At 30.9% G+C, this 27,569-nt stretch overlaps 1 protein-coding gene across 7 annotated transcripts in view; it reads right to left on the bottom strand.

Moving 5' to 3' along the window:
- LOC126737981 (tetratricopeptide repeat protein 17-like) overlaps nt 1-27,569 on the bottom strand; it is a 212,763-nt gene that overhangs the window by 171,180 nt on the left and 14,014 nt on the right. For 5 of the 7 annotated variants that reach the window (XM_050443125.1, XM_050443124.1, XM_050443123.1 and 2 more), the window contains exons 3-8: nt 18,196-18,631; nt 15,646-15,933; nt 15,422-15,572; nt 15,106-15,328; nt 7,589-7,715; nt 7,284-7,533 (exon numbers count right to left, since the gene is read on the bottom strand). In XM_050443125.1, coding sequence (XP_050299082.1) covers nt 7,284-7,533; nt 7,589-7,715; nt 15,106-15,328; nt 15,422-15,572; nt 15,646-15,933; nt 18,196-18,631 — 1,475 coding nt within the window. Of the gene's footprint in view, nt 1-4,260; nt 4,419-7,283; nt 7,534-7,588; nt 7,716-15,105; nt 15,329-15,421; nt 15,573-15,645; nt 15,934-18,195; nt 18,632-27,569 lie in introns of those variants that run through there. The other 2 variants (XM_050443128.1, XM_050443126.1) reach the window with 2 other exon arrangements.

Below are 27,569 nucleotides of genomic sequence, written 5' to 3' on the forward strand. Positions count from 1 at the left end.
GATGCGTGCCATAATATATAGGTTTGTATATGGTAACAATTATAACAATTTTGAATTTTGTCAGTGTGTTTTAATTAACATGGTGCAGTCTTGGCTCACCCTAAAATCGGTTTCGCGCTTATATTATAATGTAGTTCTTGTTGTTATTCTATTTGCTATATACCGTTGATCTTTTGTTCTATTTACTTTCGTCTGAATTTTTGAACAATAAAAATATCATTTTGGCGGCCTTTTGATACTAGTGATAATAAATTGTGTTAGTTTATGACCGTTTTACCGATCAAATTTTAAGAGAGTATCAATTTCTTAACACGTGTCATTTTCGACCTGGATATATTTTAAACCTGAATTACAATTTTTAAATACAATATACGTTGTTAATAGATTAATATATCTGCTTGATAAAAAAAAGTTACAGTACTGTTTTTTCAGATAAAAATTGAAGGTTAAATAGCATTGACATTAAAATTAATGAGTATTTTATTAGGTATTTTATTTTTTTGACAATTTGTGTAATAATTTAAAAAAAACTGTGTAAAAAATATGTGTCATTAAATTTAACCATGACTTTTGCGTGACTTGGATAAATGTTTTTGTTGGTTGTAAAATAACATATTTACTATTAATATATATTAAACCAGAGAAACAAAAATTATATGCACGCCAATGCCTTATAAAGAAAACGCCGCGTGCTAAACGTTTTTAGTTTTTATGCTTGTCCAAGTAACTTCACTTAAACTATATGTATGTAGCTAAAATATGATGGTGTAATATTCAGTATTTTGTGTTTTATTGAACTATAGTCTTTAAGGATTTTGGTGCATTTTTAAAGTAATTTAAAATTTTACTTATTTTCTATTTAAATTTTCAAATGTACTTAAATTTGGATTGCTTTATAAGTATAATATTTGTAGGGCGCCGAAAACCTAACTGAATTGCTTCAAAACGGGCATGATGAGAGACAGACCTTCTGTGAGTATATTTATTTATTCAAATGTATACAGAACAGTATTTTTTTTTATGTGCTACGAAAAAAAATGTTGCATGCAAGGTTGGGCTGTACGTGACCAGCAAAGATGGCAAAGCTAGCTAAAGAAGTGCTAGTTTACAGCCCAAGCTTGATGGATTCAGTTTCTTCTCTACCATTTTAGTTTTTTAAGTTGTTGATATAATATAATATAATACATTTTAATATAGTATAATCTCAATATAGTATAGCATATAGTATAGTTTATTTTAAAAATTAATATTATAAAATATGTTTTTATAAAATTTAAAGTATATTTGCCTGAATTTCAAATATTACAGTAAGCTAGTCGACATTAAGGTGTTTGATAAATATGATGGGAATTTTTTTATTTCAAAGTAATATCACTGTCATCACAATGATTTATATAATTTTCAAATTGTCTTTGAAAACTACTCAGCAAGTAAGCTGCCTCAAATATTTATGGAATATTTACTTCTTATGCCGGGTTTCCACCAAGCGGACAGAATAAAAACAAAACACGAACTGTCCGTTTGAACAGAAAATTTGAACAGTTTTATTTTGAAATTGTTTCAAAACTGTTGTGTCCCCAACGGACTTTCTGTTTACACCAGCAACGAACTGAAATCAATAAAAACTGTTTATATCTTGTTTAAGTTTTATTCAGTTTACATCGAGACACCGGACACGGCATTTGTGAAAATGTGGCGCACAGGAAATATGTTAAGACAAGATGACGAGTATTTATTTTTGCTAGGAGCTCCATATTTTATTATAAATAAAAAGAACAAAAATAAATATCGATTTTGGGTTAGACCATCTTTAAGGCAAAAAGCAGAAAATGTGACTTCTAAACTATTTTTTATTAAGTCTAGGAGGTGAACTGCGATCAAGTTTTAAGAACTTTTTAAGAATGTCAAGCACAGATTTTGAAAATTTATTTTATTTAATTGGCCCTCTCATTAGCAAGAGCAGCACCAACTACAGAGACTATCCCAGCAGTGGATCGTTTTGTCATTACATTGAGGTTTCTAGCAACAGGAGATTTACACCATAGTTTAATGTATTTATTTAAAGTTTCGGTACCATCTATATCAAAAATTGTTTTCATCAAGGCCACTCTCTTTTGTAGTTCTTGGTTTATTTCTGTCTTGGAGGAAAGCCATCAAATTATACCCAAACCATTTAGAACGAAAATAAGAAGCCGCTCCAGACTTTATGTGTTTTATAATTACGCCTCTCTCTACGATACTGAGAATTAATGTTGGCCTCGCTTTAAAGTCGACCTCTAACATTCGCTCAACTTCGGCTGTGGACACGTTACACATTTTTCCTAGTTCCATCAAGGCATCTTTTTTTAAAATTCTGTTTTTATAGTCTGCGTGTTTAGCAAGCCATAAGCTTCTGAAATTTTTGTAGCCCTCAATTAAATTGGCGGTTTCCCCCACTGTCCACACTTTTTCAGAAGTATTCTAAAAGTGCATATACTGGCTTATACGTGTCAATTTTTTTGATATAAATAAATATAAATACAGACATTGCGACGTTTTCTTTTTACGCATTAAAATTAGATTAAACCTCACAATAACGAAATTAAAAACAAACTGTCTCAAGACGTCTACACCAAGCAGACAAACATTTCTAGAACACGCGGACCCTTTGAAGTTACCGACACTCGCCGGGACACTGTTCGTAAAAACTCTATTCGCGGACTAAAAAGTTCTGAAAACATCAAAAATGTTCCAGAATAGTTTGCAAACAGTTCGCGAACTGTCACAAACGGACCGAGTTTGTGTTTTGTTCTGTCCGCTTGGTGGAAACCCGGCATTATGGCCACTATGATGATGCATCACCCATGGGATCAAAACAATGCCTAAACAGTTATATAAAAATTAAAATAAATAAACATATTTTTTAGGATTATGTTTTATATATTTTGATTTTAAATGTTGTTAAAAAAAAGTTTATATGTTATTTATAAGTTTTTTTTCATGGCAATTCATATACTTTTAGTTGTTCATCGTCAATCTTTATCATCTACCCACTCGATATTCTCTGATCCACATATTTCAATCTCCTATGGTAATGTATAATTAACTATTTAAATAAACTTCAAACGTTCATTGACAATTATTATATTATGAAAAGAGATTAAATTATAGATACCCATAGGAATATGACACGTAAGAAGTAATTTCACACTAAATTTTAATATACCTAATACCATAAAAAACTCCTATAAAACAAGCGAAAATAAAAATACCAAAAAAACTAAGTATTATCATTAATAATAATGCCAATATTTTTGGATGGTTTAATGTTTTATACTGTGCCAACATGGTGCGTTATAGGGTGTGCCAACAAGGTGTACGGCTAAGATAGCGCCTTAACTATACGAGGTAGAGCGAAAAGTTCTACAGCAAAGTTGTAGGATTGACAAAAACCTACGAACTAAAAATATTTGTATGTATACTGGGTGTGTCACAAAAAAGTTATTATAAAATATGATTTTTTTTAATGGTACGCCCTGTATATTATGGTACTAAAATGTGAGGCAAAAAGAGTACTTTACTTTGGTATAACGTTTTTAAAATTTCCATGCGGCGTTGGAACGTAATTAATTTTTTTATGTTATTTTGGTACAAGTTTCATAGGCAGAATAAATTTTAAGTTAATAATGATTTTTTAAACGAACCCTCTAAAAGGCAAAAAATAACATAAAAAAATTAATTACGTTCCAACGCCGCATGGACATTTTAAAAGCGTTACACCAAAGTTAAGTACTCTTTTCGCCTCACATTTTAGTACCATAATATACAGGGCGTACCATTTAAAAAAAAGTCATATTTTATAGTAACTTTTTTGTGACACACCCAGTATACATAAAAATATTTTTAGTTCGTAGGTTTTTGTCAACCCTACAATTTTGCTGTAGAACTTTTTGCTCTACCTCGTATAGTTAAGGCGCTATCTTAGCCGTACTCCTTGTTGGCACACCCTGTATATACCGTACTCACTCATATACTTGCACTTATTTACTAAAGAAACCTAGACCTCTTTCTATCCCATTCTATTTTAGGTATATGTTCCTGTTTATTTTTTTGCATAAGATTTTTAATTCTTTTTTCTTATTTACATTGAAATAACATAGTGTTTTTTTTCACTCTCTGTGTACCTCTGTACTTTTTGAGGGACTAATAAACGTTTTTATTATTATTATTTCTGCTCTTAATCCATATACAAATAACAAATATATAGATTGACCAAATTAATAAGTTGTAATATATATTTTCCATAAAAATTCACATATAAATTGGATAAATCTCAACACAAATGAAACAAACCAAACCTAACCCCAAATTTATCAGGATTTGTAACATCACTGTATAGGATTGGGTGTAAACTCCTTGAATGTACGGCTTGCAGTAATCTACGAAAGACAAAGGCGTAAACCGTAAAACTATAAAAGCATAACATTAAAATCCCTTACATCAGATTGTTTAAAATTTAACACTTATTCTCACATACATTCCACTCACACCTCCTATTTTGTTTTTTGATATTCGATCTGGTTATCTTTAAATTTAAATGATAGTTATTACCGGCCAACCTTGAAGAAAAGAAAGTCTGGCAACCATGTAAACAAAAATCTTGGCCATCTCGACCATCAACAGCTGTTCAGTCTGGCTTCCATCTCGGAAGCCAGCCTGAACAGCTGTTGATGATAGCCACTAACAAACCACAAAAAGTAAATTGTAATAATTGTAAAACAAAATAAGAGGTGTAAGCGGAATGGAATAAGAAATAATTTAAAGAACAATTTTCAAGTTCATTATGTGAGTTTCACGTTTAAACCTAAACAATTAAAGTAAGATATTTTAAAAACGGTGCGTTAAATCATAATTTTTCAAATTAAATGGAGAATCTAACAGTTGACTTCTTATAAAAAAATATTTTATCACCTCGCAGATTTGAGACAAAAAAGGAGTCCCTCCGTATGTTAAGCCACTGGCAGTATTTTTTTTTTAATTAACTTCATCAGTAATTGACAATTTACTACAATAACCTGCATGCGAAATTTAATTAAAATTGAGCTGGTAGTTTAAAAGTTATGATAAATAAAGAAATAAATATTCTTAACTTTAACACCCTGTATCTTTGTTATTAAACATTTCTGAGAAAGAATGTATAATGAAAGTCTATTTCTTTTCCAATTCTCTATCACATATTAAAATTAATGACGTTTGAACTAGACCACCCTGTATATATATATAAAAGAAAATCGTGTTAGTTACACTATTTATAACTCAAGAACGGCTGAACCGATTTGGGTGAAAATTGGTGGACAAAAAGTGGCTTAAAACCAGGAGACGGACATAGAACACTTTTTATCCCGTTTGACCGCGTTTCCGTGAAGTCAGTATAAAACGCGAATTAACAAAAACACATCTGACATGGAATAACAAAACCCGAATGACAGCTAAACGTAATTTTGTCTGTGGTTAAGTATGGTTAAAATTTGACAATTATAAAATTGACAGCTAAACATAATTTTATCTATGGTTAAGTAGATTGGAACGGGAACGTGAATATGATCACCAGGAATTAGATTTAGTAATTCAAACGAATGTACAACTGTTGAATCCCCAACAAAAGGAAGTTTATAATATATTAATGAAGGCAATTGATGATGAAAATGGTGGTTTATATTTCCTGGATGACTCTGGCGGAACTGGTAAAACATTTGTCATGTCATTAGTTTTAGCCACTGTTCGTGCAATATCCAACATTGCACTTGCAGTTGCTTCTTCTAGAAGAGCAGCCACATTGTTAGAAGGATGCTGTACAGTTCAGCATTAAAATTGCCGTTAAATCTTCAAAACCAATATGTAATATTTCAAAAAACTCCTCAATGGCCAAAGTTTTATCAGCATCGAAAATCATTATCTGGAACTGCACAATGGCGGATAAACGTGCATTAGAAGCACCTAACCAAACATTGAAAGATATACGCAATGACTCGAGATGTTTTGGAGGTATAATGATTTTACTGTCTGGCGATTTCCGCAAAACACTGCGAGTAATTCCAAGACCAACGGCTATAAAAGAAAAAAACGCTTGCCTCAAATCATTGAATCTATGGGGGTATATGAAGAAAGTTCCGCTGACTACAAACATGGGAGCTGCATCGCTTAATGATGAATCGAGCGGATTGATTTAATTTCCTCAGAGTTCTAACTAACTTTGACTTATCAAAATACAAACTTATCAACAAAGTATTCCCAAACATCATTACTAACTACAAAAATAATGAATCGTTGCGTGAGCGAGCAATTTTAGCGGCTAAGAATAAAGATGTTGATGACCTAAACTACATAATTCAGAATGATATCATTGGTACAATGTATTCATTCAAATCCATTCACTGTGTAACAAATGAAGATGAATATAGATCCAATTGAATTAATTGTGATGTGCCTGGCTTACCACCGCACAATTTACGCCTAAAGGTTGGCTCCGTAGTAATCATGATTTAAAACATAAACCCACCAAAACTTTGCAATGGTACTCGTTTGGTGGTAAGTAAATTATTGCTGAACAATGTGATTTGCGCGACGATACTCAAAGAAAAATTCGATGGTGAGAAAGTTCACATTCCGAGAATCCCGATGATCTCAACTGATATGCCGCTTGAGTTTAAAAGATTTCAATTTCCGATCCGTCTTGCATTCGCCATGACCATTAGCAAATCACAAGGCCAATCCTTGAAAGTTTGTGGTTTGAATCTGGAAAATTAATGTTTTTTACATGGTCAATTGTATGTGGCATGTTCACAGGTCAGAAGACTATCTGCGTTGTTTGTACTTGCGGCTACTGATAACTGAAGAGTGCGACCTATTAAAGAATCACTGAAATACTTAAAAATTAAATTCATAAAATCAAAAATCTGTTTATTTATTATCTCTAAGGCGAAACGAAGTTCGCAGGGTTAACTAGTTATTTAATAAATATGTAAAATAACTTTTAAGACTTTTTATTTTATTGTAAAAACAACTCTTGTCAAACAAATGTTTGGTTAGACCACCCAACCTACGTCAGGTACTTTTTAACAGACTCAGTTATGCTCGGTTTCCAAAAAAATTAAAATTATTAACAAGGGCTGTTTTTGGAAACAAAGCTTCAATTCACAAATTTCCCATAGAATTCAGCCTATCCCAGTGTTTATAATCACAAAGCCAAAAATCTTATGCATATATACAACAAATTTTTAAAAGTGTTTTGCGATTTTACTTACTTTTTTCATAGCAGTAATAATTCTCTGACCAATCTCGTTCTCGTCAGAATTACCGTCATTAAGATACTTTAAAAAAAGACTTTTTAAATAAGCATTGGACTTGTATTTGACATCTAAAAGATTCTTTTCGGATATCGGAATAAATTTTTCTCCATTCACATTTTCGCCTTCACAAATAGGTGGATACCATGGTAAATCGTGTTGAGAGTAATCTGGTAAGCCTATGTCATCAGTGATGGCTTTTTTCAATCTGAAATAGTGTCGCATTACTTGATAAGAAGCATAAGAAAAATGTAATTTAATACTTGTATCCCTTATTATCAGGTGGAATAAATACTGGTAATTCAAGGTCGTCTTTGTCCTCTAAAACCAAAGCCCATTCTACGCACTCATCTTTTTTTGGCCATCCTGTTGCGTCAAAGTATTTATTGGCTTAAGATAAAAAAGAAGGCTTTTAAAATAAAGTAGAATCTAAATGACACAATTATATAAAGGTTGTCTCAAACATTTTTGATAGCTATAACTTCAATTATAGGTTTATTATTATAGGTTATTACCCAACCCAACCCAATTAATCCCAAAATACGATAAAAAACAAACAAGTGTTACTACTTATATTTCAACAACAGATCAATGAATTTAAATAAATAGTATTCAAAAGGTCTTTTTCTTATACTGCCGCAAAAACTATAAACTCAGTTTCAGCATATCTTTGGAGTACTTCACTGGCTAGCTTTAAGAAAAAGCTTAAGCAAAGCCTGATTTCTCAACAATTGTTCATTAACTAAATAATAAAAGTCAACTTGTCGTCATAAAGTTAAAGTATTTACATGCAGGGTATTTTTTTTCTGCTCTATTACCTGCTTTTGCTCTGTGTTTAAAATATACTTGCTCTAGAGTTCTAGAATTATTCTTATTATAAAATTTTTAACATTGTGTTTTAAATGTGCAATTAAAATATAATGTTATGGCTTTAGTCAGTTCTGTAATTTATTTATCTTTTCTAGCACTCTTAGTTTGTGTGTGCACTTAATTAGTTCTTACTTTTAGTTTTAGTTGTTACCTTTTTAAAGTATGTGTTAAAGTATATGAACCTAAGACATTTACTTAAACAACTTAAACTTCAAATCAGGTCTCTATATACAGGATGACTGGTAAGTGGGTGCATTCCTTCAAGATTATAAAAGTATAACCAATTTGTTATAAATTAAACATATCTCTATAATACTACTAATGGCTTTCGAGATATTTCGTCTTTATTTTTCACAATTTCTTTGCTTCATAAATCAGGTCAAATATTTGAGCTGTTCAGCGGAAAAGTGGTCTAACTCCCTTAAAGTAGAAATTTAGAAAATTTATATTTTGCATCTGGATGAATTAAAAAATCACAGTAACATATTCTTTACTTTTTTGTACATATTTATAATAACCCTGTACTAAAATTTCATATGGTAAACATTTTTACTGATTGCGCCCATTAATTACATTTTTGCCGCCCAATGTCATTATTCCAGTAAGTTATTTTCAAAAACCTTTTCCTCGTAAAAGTTAACCAAATTTCACAAAACTGATGAACCAAAGAAAAATGATAGCTGTAGTATGTTTACTGTGATATCTATTACTGATAAGTGTTCAAAAAAATATAGAGCTTGAAAAGCAAAACATTATTACCACTTATCTCACATACTAAACTTACAGTAAGGAGAGTAAGAACAAGTTATTAAACAAATTAATCTTCATCAGAATCGGATAATGGACCACTGTCAATAGCATCTTCTTTTGTCAGTATGTCCAGGAAGAACTGATGCTGAATCGGGGGAATCCACTGAAGAAGTTCTATCATATCTTTTTTCTTAGCTACAGTAACTGATCTACACATGTTTTTTGTTTTTAGTGTACTATAACACTAAAAAAACCTGACTAAACAAGAAAAAGCGAGTTTAATAGGACCTGGCGCGACTTCGGAACAGCGTGGTCTCTTGACTTATACCACTATTCCAGCGAACGAATCCATTATGTTGAGAGGAATAACGTTAGGAAGCTCTAATCTTAGCTAAGTTAAAATTTTGACTTATACCAGTTTTCGACTGAATATATTAGACCAGTAGAAACATAATTAATGGTATAACTCAACAATTAAAAAATACTGACATATCACTTTTCCTCTGAGCGGCTTATTTAGCAATGAGAAAAATACTGTTTTTAAATATCCCTTCTTAAATTAAAAGTGACATACATATACACACAATTATTAATAGTGAAAATTAAGTTATTTAAAATATAAATTATTTCTTAACTTAACACTTACTTTTCTTATCAAGCATCTGACTAAGGTTTAAATTATGCTCAAAAATATCTAAAATTTCATAGTTCATAAAACGTACAAATGAAAAAGTTCTCCAGTCTGTTGCCTTTAAAACAAAGTACAACACTCCAAGCCATAACAAACTAAAAAAAAAATGGCTAATTCATTCTTTCTTGAGGAAACAAATTAGACAGAAATTGAAAAAGAAATAACTCTATTAAAACCAAATAAAGCGCCTGGGTATGATCAAATAAAAGCTGAGACTCTTAAAGAAATAAAAATGTTAAACCTCTAACACATATTTTTAATCTTAGTTTTAAGACGGGTACCATACCGACGGAATTGAAAACAGCTGTAATAAAACCGATTTTTAAAAAAGAAGATAAGGAACTAGCATCTAATTATCAGCCTATTTCATTAATAAATAGCATAGCAAAAGTTTAAGAAAGATTAATTAAAGTTAGATTGTCTATCTACCTTAACAAATACGACTTGATATCAAACAGACAATTTGGTTTTCGCCAGGGCATTAGTACCCAAGACGCAATAGGCAATTTAACTAAAAAAATCTACAAATCTCTCGATGGTTGTAATCCTTGTCTATGTGTCTTCCTGGATCTGGCTAGGGCATTCGATACAGTTGACCACCATAAACGGTTGGAGGACTTGAATAATATTGGAATACGGGGAATACCGCATAAATTATTTATTTGGTCGCACCCAAAGGGTTGCCATAGGAAATATTTTTAGCGAAACAAGAATTGTAAAGTACGGTGTACCTCAGGGCACTATACTAGGACCTTTGTTTTTTATAATTTACTTAAACTCTTTATTGGAAACAAATTTTTCAGCAGATATTATTAGCTTCGCGGATGATACAGTTTTATTTTTTACCGAAAAAAACTGGGAAATTGTAAAAAGAATTTCAGAAGAGGTATTAAAGGATGTTTTTAATTGGTTTTCGAGCAGGAAATTGAGTGTGAATTATGATAAAACTAAATTTCTGGGTTTTTCATCATACAGAGATGGTCTTCCAAATTATGATAGGTTAAATATTCAATTGAACGATAAGATAACTTATATTTCAGCAGTACCTAGCATAAAATATTTAGGTATTACCACAGATGAACAACTTAAGTGGAATATTCATATACAAAATGTTGCAAATACCTTAAGATCTTTATTGGCTAGATTTAAGTTTTTGGCTGGAATATTAAGCATTTCGCATTTAAAAATAATTTATTATCCTTGGTAGAATCTCGTCTTCAATACGGAGTTTTAGGATGGGGAGGGGCTAGAGACGTATTTTTAAAATGCCTAGAAATCGTTCAGAAGAGTATGATTAAAATAATTTATAAAAAACCTAGACTATATTCCTCAGATCTACTGTACAGTGAAACATACATTTTCGATATTCGTCAAATATTATAAAAAAATATAAGTCATATATTTTAACATATGTACACAAATATAAGTCAAACATTTCATTAATTACCCATCAGTATAATACAAGAAATCGTCAACTGAATTCCTTACAAACCAGTAGAGCTAGGAAGACAATAGGGCAACATAGTTTTACTTATCTTCTTGCCAGATGTTATAATTTTTTACCAGTAGAAATGAGAGGTGTTATTCTAGGTAGCAACTCATTGGGATTGGTTAAAAGTAGGATCAAAAAATTTATTATCCTTCAAAATAGACAGCTTATTGATGGTTTGGTAAATATTAGAAATTAACATGTCCACTTATATGGTCCTTGGGGACCCAAAGACCATATAAGTGGTCGTCGATGGCTGGGGACATTATGTATTTATTGCCGATGTTTATTAAATTTACTTGTATTTCTTTTGTTATATTGCATTTGAAAATAAATATTATTATTATTATAATATTTATTAAATTAAACGTTTAATTTATGTCCAAATATTCGAGAGCAGCCTCTTTAAAATTTTCTCGATTGATAAAAAAACAATAATTACCCTTAAAAAAGAATTTTAGCTTATCATAGCTTTCAGCTTATAATAAAATAAATAGCATTCTAAAAGTTAAATTAAAAAACTAGTAAAGCAAACCATGTAATGTGAATTAACTTATTCATTTTGAAAATGGGTACCTTCATTTCTTATATAAGCACGAGCCCGTTTTCTTATTTCTGTCTTGGTAATTCGATTAGAAAACTTGGAAACTTACTTGCTTTTTCTGATGAGAATTATCTTCGTCCCATTAGTGCAAATTTGTAATTCCTTCCCTAGAAAATTTTAATTCATCGGTCCATAAAATTCTTGTTAAAATAGAAGCGTCATTAAGCTAGCTAATTTTAATATTTTGTACCTAAATAACTAATAGACCATTAAAAAAAAACAGTTAAATTCTAACAATTCCCACTTGTGGTAGTTTGCACACAAGCTAAAATAGCTTGTGTGCAAACTACCTCCTTCAATAGATGTCACATACATACTATTTATAATAATAATAAAAGATAAAAAAGATTAGGCAAACATAGCGACAAGGCGGACGGCAAACTGGCAGAAATTTTCACAAGATTTGAGATATTTATTTAGTATAGTTTTACAATAATGCTGCAAAATATGTTTGATTTTCTAATAGAAACTGTTTTGTTTTAGTCCTCTTAAAAAGAACTGGACCATAGTAGGTTATAAATCTCTGAGTAACGTTTGTGGGTTTAAATGGAACAATAATATTGTTTTGTTTTGTTGACCTATTACTATATACACTACAGTTTTTATCAATTGGACACGTAATTTTATTGACATAATTAAGTACTGAGTGAATATAAAGGTTTCTAACATTCAATATATTGAGACTAGTATATAAATCGTACATTCAGAATGTTTATGGTTGTTTAAATACAATTTTAAGAACAGTATTTTGAGTAATTGATATAAATAGTTGTATTATAAGCACATCCCCATATGGTAATGCAGTATCTCAAATTGGATTCCACAAGGGCATTGTACAATATTTTAAGTAACTTCTGATTAAAAATATCACGTAGTTCATAGAATTTGTGAAGTATATTCCGATTTTTTTTTATTTAAAAAAGCAATATGTTCTTCCCACTTTATATATTGATTCAACATAACCCGTACATATTTTATTTGTTTAACTTTCTTTATCTTTATGCAATTACAAGTAACTTTATTTAAGCAATTATTATTATGAATATTGATTTCATTAATATCGGGTTGATCTGCCAGGGTTGCAGTAAAAATCATAAAATAGTTTTTTTATAATTTAGTCTTAAAAGGCCAATCATAGATCTTGGTGAGACCCACCTCAGCTTGATTATGAACTTCAACCAGGAATCACCTGAAAATAATAATGCAGTATCATCTGCATAGGATATAACACTGCAGTCTTCTAATATATCTCCTATGCCATTAATGTATATGAGAAAAAGGATGGGACCTAATACAGTACCATGTGAAACAGTGTCGAAGGCTTTTGAAAGATCCATAAAAACCGCCAAATTTGTGTTCTTATTTTCTATATTAATATTAATGCTATCAACTAAATCATATATTGCATTTTCAGTACTTTTTTATCTCTAAATTCATTCATTAGTAGTTTCATAGCGGTTATCTAATTTGAATACAGGGGTCACAATTTTTCAGTCCAAAGGTAAATTGGATGACGTAAAAGATAAATTTATTAAATGGCATAGTGGTTTTAAAATAAGAATAGGCATTTTTTTAATTAAATTTGTTGATATTTTATCTTCCTCCGGAGCTGAATTATTTTACATGCATTAGAATTTAATTTAAAGATTTTATATGCATTAGAAAATCGTTGTTTTGTACTGGGAATAAAAATAAGGAATTGGGGTTTAGTTTTGGTTTTTGAGGTTTTTTTTAGTTTTGATCTTTTCGATTTGTAACGTTATATAATATCATTTTGAATATTTGTCCCAATGTTTATAAAGAAATCGTTAAATATGTTGCTAATTTTAAGTTCATCAGTTCATTATTTTCTTTCAATATAAACTGAATTGGTAAACCTTTTTTTTTGAGTACCAGTTTTTTGTAATCATTTTTGGACTTATCTAATTTTAATTTCAAATAATCATTAATTTGTTTAGATTGTTTCGATAATTTTTGTATTTCATTTCATTGTCAATGCTGTAATTTTTATTAATTAGTTAATTATTAAAGAATGTCTCAAACGATCTCTTTCTGTAATAGAGTTATATAATTCCTTGAGTTACCCATAGCTTGCGTTTCCTTTTTTTGCTGTTTAATAATGTTATTTTTATATGTTTTCTTAATAAGAATAAAATCCTGTCCTTAGAACAGTTGTAAGGTTCTGTAATATCTTTTTTTTTAGTACTTTCTGCCACAGTTCATTGGTAAGGTCATTTATCAAATATGTATAATTTATGTCAATTTTTTTTTGTACGGGATTAGAATTGGAAATTTGTTTTGTTAGATTTTTAATACATAACCCTACTGGAAAATGATCAGTTAAATTTAAAATACAAGAGGTACAATATCTTCCCTTCTTAAATCCAGTTGCTTCGTTTTTAAAAAAATGTGATATAATGCCGTTGAAGTCTTGTGCGTTGTTCTTGTTGCTTGATTAATGCATGATACATAACCATTAAGCATCATAATGTTTAAATACCTTGTTACATTAATTTGTATGTTTCACACACTGTAAAAGTTTTAATATTTTCAAGTCTAATTCATAGATTAGTTAGAAATTTGACAAGAAAAGTTAAGTTTAAGCTGAAATAAAGTATGGTTAATATTTTACATAATTTTTAGTGCTAAGGTTTAGTATGTGAGTTTGGTTATAACTTAAAAAGCTACTTTTAAAATAGCTTTTATTATATTGTATAATTTTTGAAATTTGTATGGGGAAAATTATATTTCTTAAAAATACAAAAAAAATAAATATCTCCAAAACCGTTCAGTGATGTATAGAAGTAAATTATATTCGAAATGAAATAAGCTATACTTTCATTTCCTCAAAGGTATACGTCCACTTACCAGTCCCCTGTATACCCAATAGGATTTTACTAATTTCTAAAATTTTAACAGCATGTTCTTTAGTACAAATATAAGCGAATATAAATCGATTAGAATACTCCGACCAAGGCAGAGCCGTAGTAAGGCAAATTTGTATTCTAAGTCGACCAAAATCTAAATCTCAGCCAAATCGGACCAATAAAAAAGGTTATGATGGACACATAACTTTAAAAATCAATCAAAAAAATTTGCAAAAACTGTCTTGTTCGATTGATAAAATTTAAAAAATTATGTTGCTGTGCTAACTTTTACCACAAATTCAATAAGATTCATTGATTTTCAAAATATTACGTGTTTTTAAACAATGATATGTCACATACATTTTATTGTGACTTAATTTCATATTTTACGTGACGTATTATGATTATGCAAGCTAGCCTACCCGTTGGCTCTTTATTTAATATCACAACATTTAAGATAGTAATTTAAAGACTCGAATACATGTAACTGAAAGTGGCAAATAAATTACCTTTTGTCGGCATACTGGTGGGAAATCTTGGAAGTCCCAATTTCGAAGGTTCAATATTAATTTTCGTGGTCTCTAGATTGAATTGTTCCAGTCTCTGTCTCTCGTTTTCCACAATTTCAAACAAACTATGAAGGTTTAACTTTTCTACTTCGGGCGTTTTATCATAAAACTCGCACGAAATAATGGGTTTGTTGCCTGTAGTTTTTTTAATACACCTTTGAACCTAAAAAGTGTACTCTAAAATTAATTCATATCAACCAACTCAGGTGAAAAAAACCTTTCAATATTTAAAGTAACTAATGTATGTCTAAAATACCTTTTTAGAAACATGAGACATATCTGGGTTCATTGAGTCAAATTCATAATTAAAAGTAGCCGTTTCCCACATTAATCGCTCTTGCAACCGCAACCATTGCTGAAGAATACTGTGATAGTCATGAAGTTCTGAGAGAATATTTTGCAGATCACTAAACACATCAGAATAAATTAAAATCACCTAAGGAACCTTTCAACGGCTTAAAAAAAAGAGATTAAACTTACTTTTGAAACGACGTTAAAGCATTTTCTAATTTATAATAACACAACATCGCATGCCTATTGTTAGCGACTTCTTTGTTTTGTGGATCAAGTTCTAAACATTTATCGTAATTTTTAATCGAATTGTTAAAGTCTGTCATGGAGGCGTATATGTTTCCTAATGCAAAATAATGTATTGGAACGTTAGGTGCAAGCTTAATAGCGCTGTTCATCAATTGAATTGCTTCTAAAGGGTGACGCGAATGATGAAGAATTCCAGCAAGGTTGTGTAAAGGAATATCTTGATAGATTCTGGAAGAAAATAATTCTGTGAAATATATTAAACATGATATAAAATAGGCAGAAACAAATCTCTAAATCTAATAGTATTTAATTTTTTTAAATATTCATTAAAGGGCGATATAGGTCGCGTTAAGATCATTTTTGCTTTTTTTTTAACTTACGTTTTATTGAATATATCTTCACTTAAATATTATCTTTAAGAAAATAAATATTTTTTTTTATATCAATAAGCATTCTGGATAACATCAAAGACCTTGTCATTAAAGAAAACATCTAAAGGAATATTATTATTCGAAAGTTTAGGGGAGAAGCCAACGCGAATTAGGATATTAAAAGGATCCCAGTCAAGCTTAGTTCTTTCAGTATCCTAGATATCTAAGATCGATGGATTTTCCGCTCTAAAAGAGTACGTAGCCATACACAGGGTGACAATTGAACAAAGTGAGTTGAGTGATAAAATTTTAAATTACCATATATTAGAAATGAAAAACTGAATAAAAAACGGTAAAAACTGTTTCTATAAGACAAAAGACGAATAAAAACAAGCACATTATCTTACCCTTTTCTGCAACCTCTTAGACATGGCGAGATACAGCCCTTAAATCTTAAATAGAAGAAGGGGTCTTGAAAAATGCTTTCGAATGTTGCCATAGAAAGTCACATTTCAGAAAATTCTTCTCTGTTTATCAAGAAAAACAATAAATGAAAAAACATTTTTTCCATCTTTTAGTATAATTTTTATTAAATTGAAAAGTTAGTAGGGGAAGTCTTTTCTCCACAAATAAAACGCTAATCCTCTAATTTCAGGAGTTATGCATTTCGGCAAGTGTTCTTGCTATCATCAGACTTGGATTACTTAACACATACACAAATTCTCTGTTGTGAGAATTTCTTATAATATAAGAGGCTAAGATGTTCTATCGAAACAAATATCAATGGCGCCTATGCAGAGTTTATGCAACAAGCTCAAAATTGTATCAGGACTGATTCTGGTAAGTTTTGGGAGAACGCAATGTGTCACGAATCCATAATAACATGACTTATAATGAAACCCACTTAGACAGTTCAAAAAACATTGTGATAGCTGGAAGACTTTGTTGAGCATCCAGTTTATCCACATGAAGTCCCACCATAAAATATGAATATTCCATCACTCAAAGAGCAGATTGAGATGCTTGGTTTGACAACGTGCCTGTTTGTCTTCTCACAAACTGCACTCCCGCACTTACCTCCCCAGAAGTGTAAAAGGCTAACTACATCCCTATTAAAACACGAACTGTGAATACACCATGCACGGAATGCCTCTTCCTTATTATAGTGAGTCAGTGAGCGACTTGGGAATCACAATAGATAAGAAGTGGCCTTTTAACACGGACATTAACGAAGTAGTGAGATTAAGGTCACATCTTAAATCTTAAATTTTTTGCGTTGATCATAAGATCAACTTGTAATTTTAACATATCAAGGAGAAGAATTCTGTCCAATTCTACAGCCGAATCAAAACTATTTTACACTAATTCAAATCTGTAATAAGTTGACTGATTCTCCAAATCCTCTAGGCAGATTTAATTTTTTGTTACCACGTATCAACCAACACTCGCGTACATCGTATTTTACCTGCCTATAATCACTACCAATCGACCCAAAAAAGAACCCCTCTATCGGGCTTGTTCTTGAATTAATGAAATAAATAGTAGAATTAGCATTCACATTTTCAAGCTACCATTTGACACATTTAATAGGGTATCATTGTTGTTGAGTTGAGTGCAACTCTTTTTAGTGTAGATGCTTCTGTAAGTACAGTACATATGGTTTTTTTTTAAATAAGTTTACGCTTTTGTAAGTAAGTAAATATAAAATGTGTAATTGTCTTGTTATTAAGATTACTCCTGAGAGACAATAAAGATTTTGAATTAATTATTAGGTTAATTACTATTAACCATTATAGCGTAATTTGATCACATGCAAATATGTATTTTATTGTTTAAATTAAAACCTTAAAACAAATTCATCATAAAAAGGCTTAAAATTCGAGCTTAATAATCTTACATGAGTATCTCTCTCTAAATTCTATATAATAGAAATTATTAATATTGACTATATTACAAGCTAGGAGCTGGTAAAATTATTAAAAAAATACCAAATTCATCTGCGAACTCTGAACGAACTCATTTTGAAACATTGGACAAACTAATGCTTCTTATGTATTAGGTCAAAAGATATTACCTGATAGGATATGTAACCTAATAAAATATAAGTCATATTACTTACCCTTGTCCAAACTGAATTGCTAACTTTAAACAGTCAATAGCCTCTTGACTCTTTCCTTTAACTCTCCAATAAAAAGAAGCAAGATTATAGTGAATCCATGAAGTCGAGTTTTCTTTAAGAGCTTTAACAACAAAATATCCAAACTCATCCAACGTTTTCATAGGTATAAAGTTTCTAATTAAAGCATCTTCTGGCTCTATAACCAAATTGGTCCTATTTAGTATTGGCTCAGACCATTTTGAAGGAGTTAGTTTTACGCAAATGGGTTCTGTTAACTTGTCACTACTTCGCTCTTCATCCAATTTTATGTCCTTTGGAATTGATATTCTGATACCCCTTTCAGTTCCGTTGATTGCCATATTATTATAAAGATCTAGTTCGGAGAACAGCTTTTCTGCGGCCAGACAGTCTGCATCTTCGAAGTTTACTCTAGAACCTGTAATAAAATAATACAATAAACTACATTCAAATATAATACTAATATAGTACTATATACAGGGTGTTCCTTAAAGACGTGCTAATATGTAAGGGGGGTGAATCCTGGACCCATTTAAAAAAAAAAAGTTCTTATGAATGTATATCCTAAACGTCTTAACTTTTGAGATACATGGTGTTAAAGTTTTCAAAAAAAAAAACAGTTTTTTAATAATAACTTAAATAATCAGGTGTTCTTCGATTGCTTGTAGCACCGCGTTCTCAATTTCAGGGGTTCTGACAGTTCGAGGTCTACCTTCCAGAGTATCTTTCTTGAAACAACCAATTTCCCTAAGTCGATGATGAATATTTGAAAACATACGGTAGGGTTAAACTAACTGGTAGGGCACGATTCGGATACCTTTCCTGATACACATCTCGTGAGAGTATATACGAAATGCATTGCTGCTATTTCTTCATTGGTATAATTTGCCATTGCTGATATTCAGAAAAATAGGTATATATACAGGGTGTCTCACGACGAATAGACGCAATCGATATCTCGGAAACTAATTTTTCAAAAATTTTGAATATTTGACAACCTGGCACAGTCGATGGGGGCTACACAACTAAAATATTTTGACAGTTGTGACGTTTCCGGTTATACCGGAAGTAGGTGTCAACTTCGTTATTTTAAATAGAATACCATGTATATTTTTACATTTTTGGCTTCCACATGAAATTCTAAGTATATTTTATGTATAATATCCTATACCTAAGTGTAAGCGTTTTTGACATATTTTTAATTTCATGTGAAAAACTATGTTTATAAGCCCTAACATAATTACCGATTACTCCCTTTTAGTAGCCTTTATTTATTGGTTAGTTTTGGTTTTATTTTAAAGGAAGGACCATTTTAAAAGACTATTTTAATATTTGGCTAAAAAAAAGATACAGGGGGGTCAAAAACTAGCATTAAAAATTAAAACGAAAAAATCATTAAAAGTCAATTTTTTTAAATGGAAACCCCCTATTTTTATATTTTTTTCACAAAGATAATTAAAAATAAGGTCAACTTTATATAAGGTTATCTAGTCCAAAAATTGATAGTTTTCCGAAATATTGGCAGTTTAAATTTGGCCTAATATTAAAAGCCGTATAGTAACACGGCTTAAGGATTGTTGATTAGCTGGCCATGACGGTTGTCATAGTAACCGCTAGAAGCGACAGTAAGACAATGGATTATAACAGAAATGTGATTGCTTGTAATTTTGTAATTTTTTAAAAACTAATATGCCGGGGCGATTAAATTATATAAAAGAAGATTATTTAAATTTGTTTACTATCTATGGAGAATGTAACAAAGTTTTATCGAGAACATGCCAGATATTTGCAGATAGATTCCCAGAAAAACAGAAACCATCATGTTGCGCTGTTAGGCGAATAATAGAAAATTTTATAAATTTTGGCAGAGTAACAAGTTATATTAGCAAATGTTCACAATTTCCTCCTTGAACTTCTAAGCATTTTTCACATCTGCGAATTAGTTCGTCATGGGTTGCCGCTCTAATTGACTATGGAGATAAACTTTCAAATGCTTGTCTAACCCTTTCCATACAATCCTGCTGCGTTGTTAATGGATTGGAATAAACAATAATCTTTATTGTTCCCCAAATAAAATAATCTAGGGCAGTTAAATCCAGAGAACGAGGAGGAGAACACAAAATAGGTCCGTTATTGGCAATCCACTTGTCATTAAATGATGCGTCTAAGAATCTCATTACAGGAAGGGTTCTGTGTGGTGGTGCACCATCATGTTGGTAATAAATGTTTTGGTGTTCTGCCAATGGTAAATTCATTAAATATTCTGTATCTAAGTCCTCTAGAATATTTAAATATCCTTCTCCTGTAAAAATTGACACAGAATTAAAAATTTGAACGTAATATGCATTAAATTTATAAGTGACTTGCCATTTAAGTTTTCTTCGTAAACGTACAATTTAATGATCCGATCATTTCTAATAGCACAAAAAATATTAAACTGCCAGACTTCTTGATAATTTAGTGATCTCACAGCATGAGGATTTGAATCACTCCAAACATGGGAATTATGTCTGTTAAAAATACCATTTTTTGAAAATTTTGCCTCATCAGTCCAAATTACGTCATCCAAAAACTGAGGATTTTCCTGTACCATTGTTAAGATAAATTCACAAAACTGGATTCTTTTGGGCAAATCTGTTTCTCTAAGATGCTGAACCAAAGATATTAAATAAGGGTGGAAGTTATGTTTCAATAAAATCCTATGTATTGTGTCTTTGGAGAATCTAGTTTGTGAAGCTACTTGTCTTAAGGACGTCATAGGATACGCTGCAAAATATCCCAAAATTGCAATTTCAATATTTTCATTGTCAACAAGTGGTTTCTTTTTTTGCGCTTTCGCCTTAACATTGCTAAAATGTTTAAAATTTTCTATTATTCGCCTAACAGTGCAACATGATGGTTTCTGTTTTTTTGGGAATCTATCTGCAAATATTTGGCATGTTCTCGATAAAACTTTGTTACATTCTCCATAGATAATAAACAAATTTTAATAATCTTCGTGTGTATAATTTAATCGCCCCGGCATATTAGTTTTTAAAAAATTATGAAATGACAAGCTATGACATTTCTTTTATAATCCATTGGCTTACTATCGCTTCTAGCGGTTACTATGACAACCGTCATGGCCAACTAATCAACAATCCTTGAGCCGTGTTACTATGCGGCTTTTAATATTAGGCCAAATTTAAACTGCCAATATTTCGGAAACTATCAATTTTTGGACCAGATAACCTTATATAAAGTTGACCTTATTTTTAATTATGTTATCTATATATTTTATATATTTTATTTTATATATATTTTATCTTTATGAAAAAAATATAAAAATAGGGGGTTTCCATTTAAAAAAATTGACTTTTAATGATTTTTTAATTTTAATTTTTAATGCTAGTTTTTGACCCCCTTGTATCTTTTTTTAGCCAAATATTAAAACAGTCTTTTAAAGTGGTCCTTCCTTTAAAACAAAATCAATACTAACCAATAAATAAAGGCTACTAAAAAGGAGTAATCGATAATTATGTTAGGGCTTATAAACATAATTTTTTACATGAAATTAAAAATATGTCAAAAACGGTTACACTTAGGTATAGGACATTATGTACAAAATATACCTAGAATTTCACGTGGAATCCAAAAATGTAAAAATATACAGGGTGTCCTATTTAAAGGAACGAAGTTGACACCTACTTCCGGTATAACCGAAAACGTTACAACTGTCAAAATATTTTAGTTCTATGGCCCCCATCGACTGTGTTATGTTGCCAAATTTTCAATATTTTTGAAAGATTAGTTTTCGAGATATCGATCGCGTCAATACGTCGTGAGACACCCTGTATATTGCGGCACTTTTTTACTCCCATTTACTTTTTAAACGCGTTAAAGCCATGAGTATTTCTTAAATTATTTAACTTTTCATACTTCTTGTAATAAATCTGATCCCATAATTTACTTGCAATCGACGAACAAACATTTTCACACTGCAGTAAAATTGTTTTTATTTTTTTAAGCGAAAATCATGCGTCAAACAAAAAAAAAACCAAGATATCAAATTTGCTAAAAAGTGATTGAGAATTTTAAAAATAATTTTTATTTTAAGTAAAAGCAGTGGCGTAGTATTTTTTTCACTAAAAATATTCAATAGAAGACCTGTAGGGACGCCACTGGCAGAGAAAATATATTTTTTTGCACATCAAAAAATACGTCTTGATGGATAGAATACCAAAGGTATCAAATTTCATAAAAATGTCTACAATATTGTTAATAAGTTATTATTAAAAAGCTGATTTTTTCTGAAAACTTTAACACCCTGTATCTCAAAAGTTAAGACGTTTAGGACATATGTTCATAGGAACTTTTTTTCTTAAAATGGATCACCCCCTTAAATATTAGAATGTCTTTAAGGAACACCCTGTATAATACATACTTATATTAATTTCTAATTTAAAAAAAAACTCGGATTTACTTCCGAAACCTTAGTATTAAGATAGAGGAACATGGTTCATTTAAAATGGATTTTGATGGTCTCTCAGATAATTCAATAATATACAGGCTCTTCCATAAAAAAAAAAACTTTTCGGCATTTTCGTACCTAGTGGTAAAATTATAAATTTTAAGCATATAAGAATATATCATCCATTTTCTTCAAAACGCCAAACAAATACTTCAAAAAATAAACACAAAAACAAAGTCTCACTTTTAAAGTTCGATACATAAAACAAAATTCACTTTAAAGTAAGATTTAGACGGTGTTTTTTTTTATTTTCAAAAATATAAGTGTATTCAAAACAAATCCAACACAAAAAACCTTGATAAAAATTTATACAAAAAAAAATTCTAAATCAAAAAATTAGATTAGGCCAAATCGGTCGAACTGGAAATTCCAGAGACCTTTTAGATGCTCAATCGAGAATTCGTAGGCAACTGCAACTCTCTTACTTTAAAATCTAGAAGCCCTCGAGTCTATTAGAAAATATTTGCTTTAACTACCTAACTACTTAAATTATAGCCGTATAGCACACTATACTAACGATTGACGCCTTTTACAAGCTTAGCGACCTAGTTACAATAACATAACATTCAACAATAACATTCAACGTAACCAGAATACTAAACAAAAATGAAATATACATCAGTCAGAAGCTTAAAGCTTTCCATCAACGTAGACTGATTACAATTGATTCCAGACTAGCTCAAATCAATACGTACCCTTCAGTTCTTCCGTTATTTAAATCACGTACCCGTTACATGAACTTTAATAATTTTAATACACCAGACTTTAATCAATATGAACGATATCCTACTTAGAAGATGATCAGAATTACTATTCGTATAATAACGACAGTCTGTTTTACGTGACTGTACGACGATGACCTAAGCCCACACTTGAACAGAACCTTCTCTAAATCCACTTCTTCCCGTCAATAAATGCAAATCCTCCTTCAACGAATTAAAACAATAGCAACCCACTAAATAAAAACTATATCCCATGAACCCTAAAACACCTCCATTATATGGGTTGCCAAAAGTCCATAAAACTAGCATGCCAATTAGACCTGTGGTTTCCTTTGTTGACTCCCCTTGTTACCAGTTATCATCTTGGCTTAACAACGTTCTTAGAAATGTCTCAAACTTCAAAGCGCCATATTCTGTAACAAATTCAGTGAATTTTGCCAAAAGCATTCAGAATGTTCACGTTCCAGATACAGCCCAGCTTATATCGCTAGACGTGAAAAACTTATTTCCAAGCATTCCACCCGCTGATTGTCTGGTCTTAGTCAAAGATCTTCTCAGGGGAAAACTTGATTCACTCTTGGTGGAAAATCTACTTTTGCTCCTTTCTACTGTGTTAGATCAAAATTTTTTCCAATTTAACAACCGTTTTTTCAAACAAAAAGAAGGACTAGCAATGGGCTTCTTGTATCGCCATTTCTTAGTGAAGTATTTCTTAGTAACTTAGAAACAAAAATAATGAGCAGTAATTTTAAAAATAACATCATCTTTTATAAACGGTATGTGGATGATATATGTTTGATTGGGAATGGAAGTGAGGTAGAGCTTACAAATTTCCATAATTATGTCAACTCTCTTCACTCTAAAATTGAGTTCACAATCGAACGGGAACAGAACAACACCTTACCATTCTTAGATTTATTACTTAAGAGGGAAAGAAATAAGATATCCTTTGAAATATTTCGTAAACAAGCAACAACAGATAATATTATACAATATAATTAAACATCACTGTCCACACATAAATTTGCTGCTTTCCATTCTTTATTTTACAGACTTTTTAACATCCCACTTTCTCGTGAAGCTTTTAAAAAAGAATTCCTTACCATTAAACAACTAGTAGTCAGTAACATTTTCCCTCTTAAACCTATATATAAAATGTATTTTCAGTATGTGAACAAGTATAAATTATCATTTAATTTTATCAGACAACAAACAAACTATATCAAAACTTTTAGGTCCACATTTTGGACCAATTTCGTCACAACTATCCCGCTTTTTTTCTCCCTTTGGCATAACCCCAGCTTTTAAAATCAATAATACATTAAAAAGACATTAATTAAAACTAAAGATAAACTACCCCCGCTATCTTCTCCAGGAGTTTATGAGATTAGGTGTAAAGAGTGCCCTGCAGTGTACGTCGGCCAGTCTGGTAGGAAGATTTCTACTAGGATTAGTGAAAACAAGGCCCAATATAATAAATTTAAAAATACCGAAATCACAGTGACCAGATCAGCTTTTGCTAATCACCTCCTCGACTCCAAACATAATTTTCCTGACAGCCAAAATATAAAAATACTGCATGAATGCAACAAAAGTAAAAAACTAGACTTGTTGGAGACAATGGAGATTGTCTCGCTTTTAAAAGCCCAGATCTGTCCTGTGTTAATGAAAGGTTTGATTTTGATGGCCACTTAGTTTTTAATAACCTTAAGTAGTTCTAGACTCTTAAATGATGGTTAGATTTCTAAAATGTATAAAGTGATTTGATTGTTTAGTTGAGTTCTGTGTACATAGATAGTGCCACTTTATTGTAAGCTTTGTTTACTTATATGTCAGGTGTTTTGTGTATGTTATGGTAAGTTTTTGTTGAATTCTGCTTTTTTCGGGTTACATAATTTTAATTATTGTTTAGGTCTGATGATGCTCTAGTCGAGCGAAACATATAACCTTCGTAATTTTATTAAATGTATTTGTGATGCTGTAGATTTCGTGTTTTTTACCTTTTATAAAAGAATTAAAACAAGCCTTAATTTAGGACCTTATCTTGACACATCCTTATTTCGAAGAAACTTTCTTACTCAACACCGATGCAAGCGCATTTATCAAAAATCAGGCAAGGTAGGATTGCTAAAAGATTTTCCAATAGTATTTGGCTCGAGAAGCTTCTGTAACCTAAAAGCAAGGATTCAACAATCGAGAGAGAATTTCTCGCTCGTGTGGGTTGTGAAATACTTCCGCCCTTATCTCTCTCTATGGCCCAAAATTTACTTTAGTAACTGATCATCGACCTCTAACTTGGCTATTTTCTATTAAACACCAAGGTATCCGATTAGCTAAATGGCGTTTAAAACTTGAGAAATACTAGGCATTGAAAATATTGTTTTTGAAAGCATAACATACATATGATACTCAAGACAAGTAGGACATTAAAAAATACTATGACTACATTCATTGTTGAAGAACCTCTTGGGTGTTGTAAAATACCCCCTACACAAAGTAAAGGTTAAACTTTTTGTTTAAAAAAATTAATGGGCAAATTTTTTATGTCTGTTGATAACTTGTTACACAGTTTAACTGCCATAAACTCCGGGCGATCCTGGCACTTAGATAGGCGACAACAGGTAGGCACAATATTATTTGAATATCTGGTTTCATAATTTTGGACATTACCATGGGTTAAAAATTGACACTCAAATTTTTTTACAGTAAGCACACACTCCAGAATATAAACTGATGGAAGAGTAAGTATATTTAATTTTTTTTAAAACTATCCTGCAGTGATCCCTAAAACCTATACCTGCTACCTGCTAGGATCCTAATGGCCTTGTGCTGTAGAGAAAACAATCTTAAAGCCGAGGATGCCCCTCTCACCCCCCCCCCTCCCCTTCCCAGATTACAAGACCTACATCATAAAATAATCAAAGACATTTATATTTATACATTTTCATTTTAAAAAGTTGTTAGATCGTCCAGAGCAAATCCATTAGGAATAGGAAATACCTTATAATTCTATTACCCTATAATCTGAAAACACTAGTTCCACATCTATTTTATACATCATTCATATCATCTACATTATACTGGGACTATTTTGACAAATCTGAAATTTACTGTATAGAAAACAATTTAGAATTACCTATTTTAGAGTTATTTAGCTTCATATTTACCGACAAAAAAATTAAAATGAGAATTTGTGAGGATTTAGTCCAAACCCACATAAGCCTTCTTAACCAAAGTTACAACTTAGTAAACATAAAATTTAAAGAAATCATTGCCGACACTAAAAATTATTCCTTTTGAAGAAACTGTGGTGTTATAAACGAAATTGGTACCATCTAGAAATCCATTACTGGTAATCTAGATGCCTCGGATGGTGAATACTGCAATAGTATCGAGAATGACGAAATGCAATTTGATAAAAAAATCAAATAACCGTAACTACTTTTGTTATTAAGAACTTTAATACAACAATACAAAAGTTGCACAACGAACATATAACAAAAATGCCATATATAATATAATAAGACTAAGAAACTTGAAAATTCTATCCCGAATCTTTCTAATACTACAGCTTATTATACTGGGGAAATAGGAGTTTTCAATAATTATGAATCTCTTATTGAGACTTGCTGATGCCTTTATTGAAGAACCTAAATAATCTAAATTCCATCACGTTTGCACCACTTTAAATTCTACAGAGTTTCATTATTACACCAGTTGGTTTAATCAGCTTCCTTAAACAAATGTCTCAAGCAATAAAAAAAAACAATTTACCTTTACCAGTTTATTCGTCTAATATGGGTCAATATCTTGACCTAATTAATTTTATTCAACCTATATCAACAATAATACCATCAATATCAGTTAAATGAGATGAGATTCGATGCTTTATATCTTTGCAAAATGTAGGACACTGTAATAGTTTAGAACGGTCAAGAAATCTGTCTGGACACAATCTCATCCAATCAATAGAGACGCAATCTGTGAAGCGCAACTCTTGAAACAGAATGCCCAATTAGTACCACAAACATGCCAAGTTGATGTTCTTCTAGCCTAAGGTTATAACTTTCAAAAAATAGATTAAGACTTACAGTAAATAGTATACAGCAACTTCAATCCTGTTG

This window comes from Anthonomus grandis, chromosome 6 (assembly GCF_022605725.1).
Source record: "Anthonomus grandis grandis chromosome 6, icAntGran1.3, whole genome shotgun sequence".
NCBI lineage: Eukaryota > Metazoa > Arthropoda > Insecta > Coleoptera > Curculionidae > Anthonomus > Anthonomus grandis.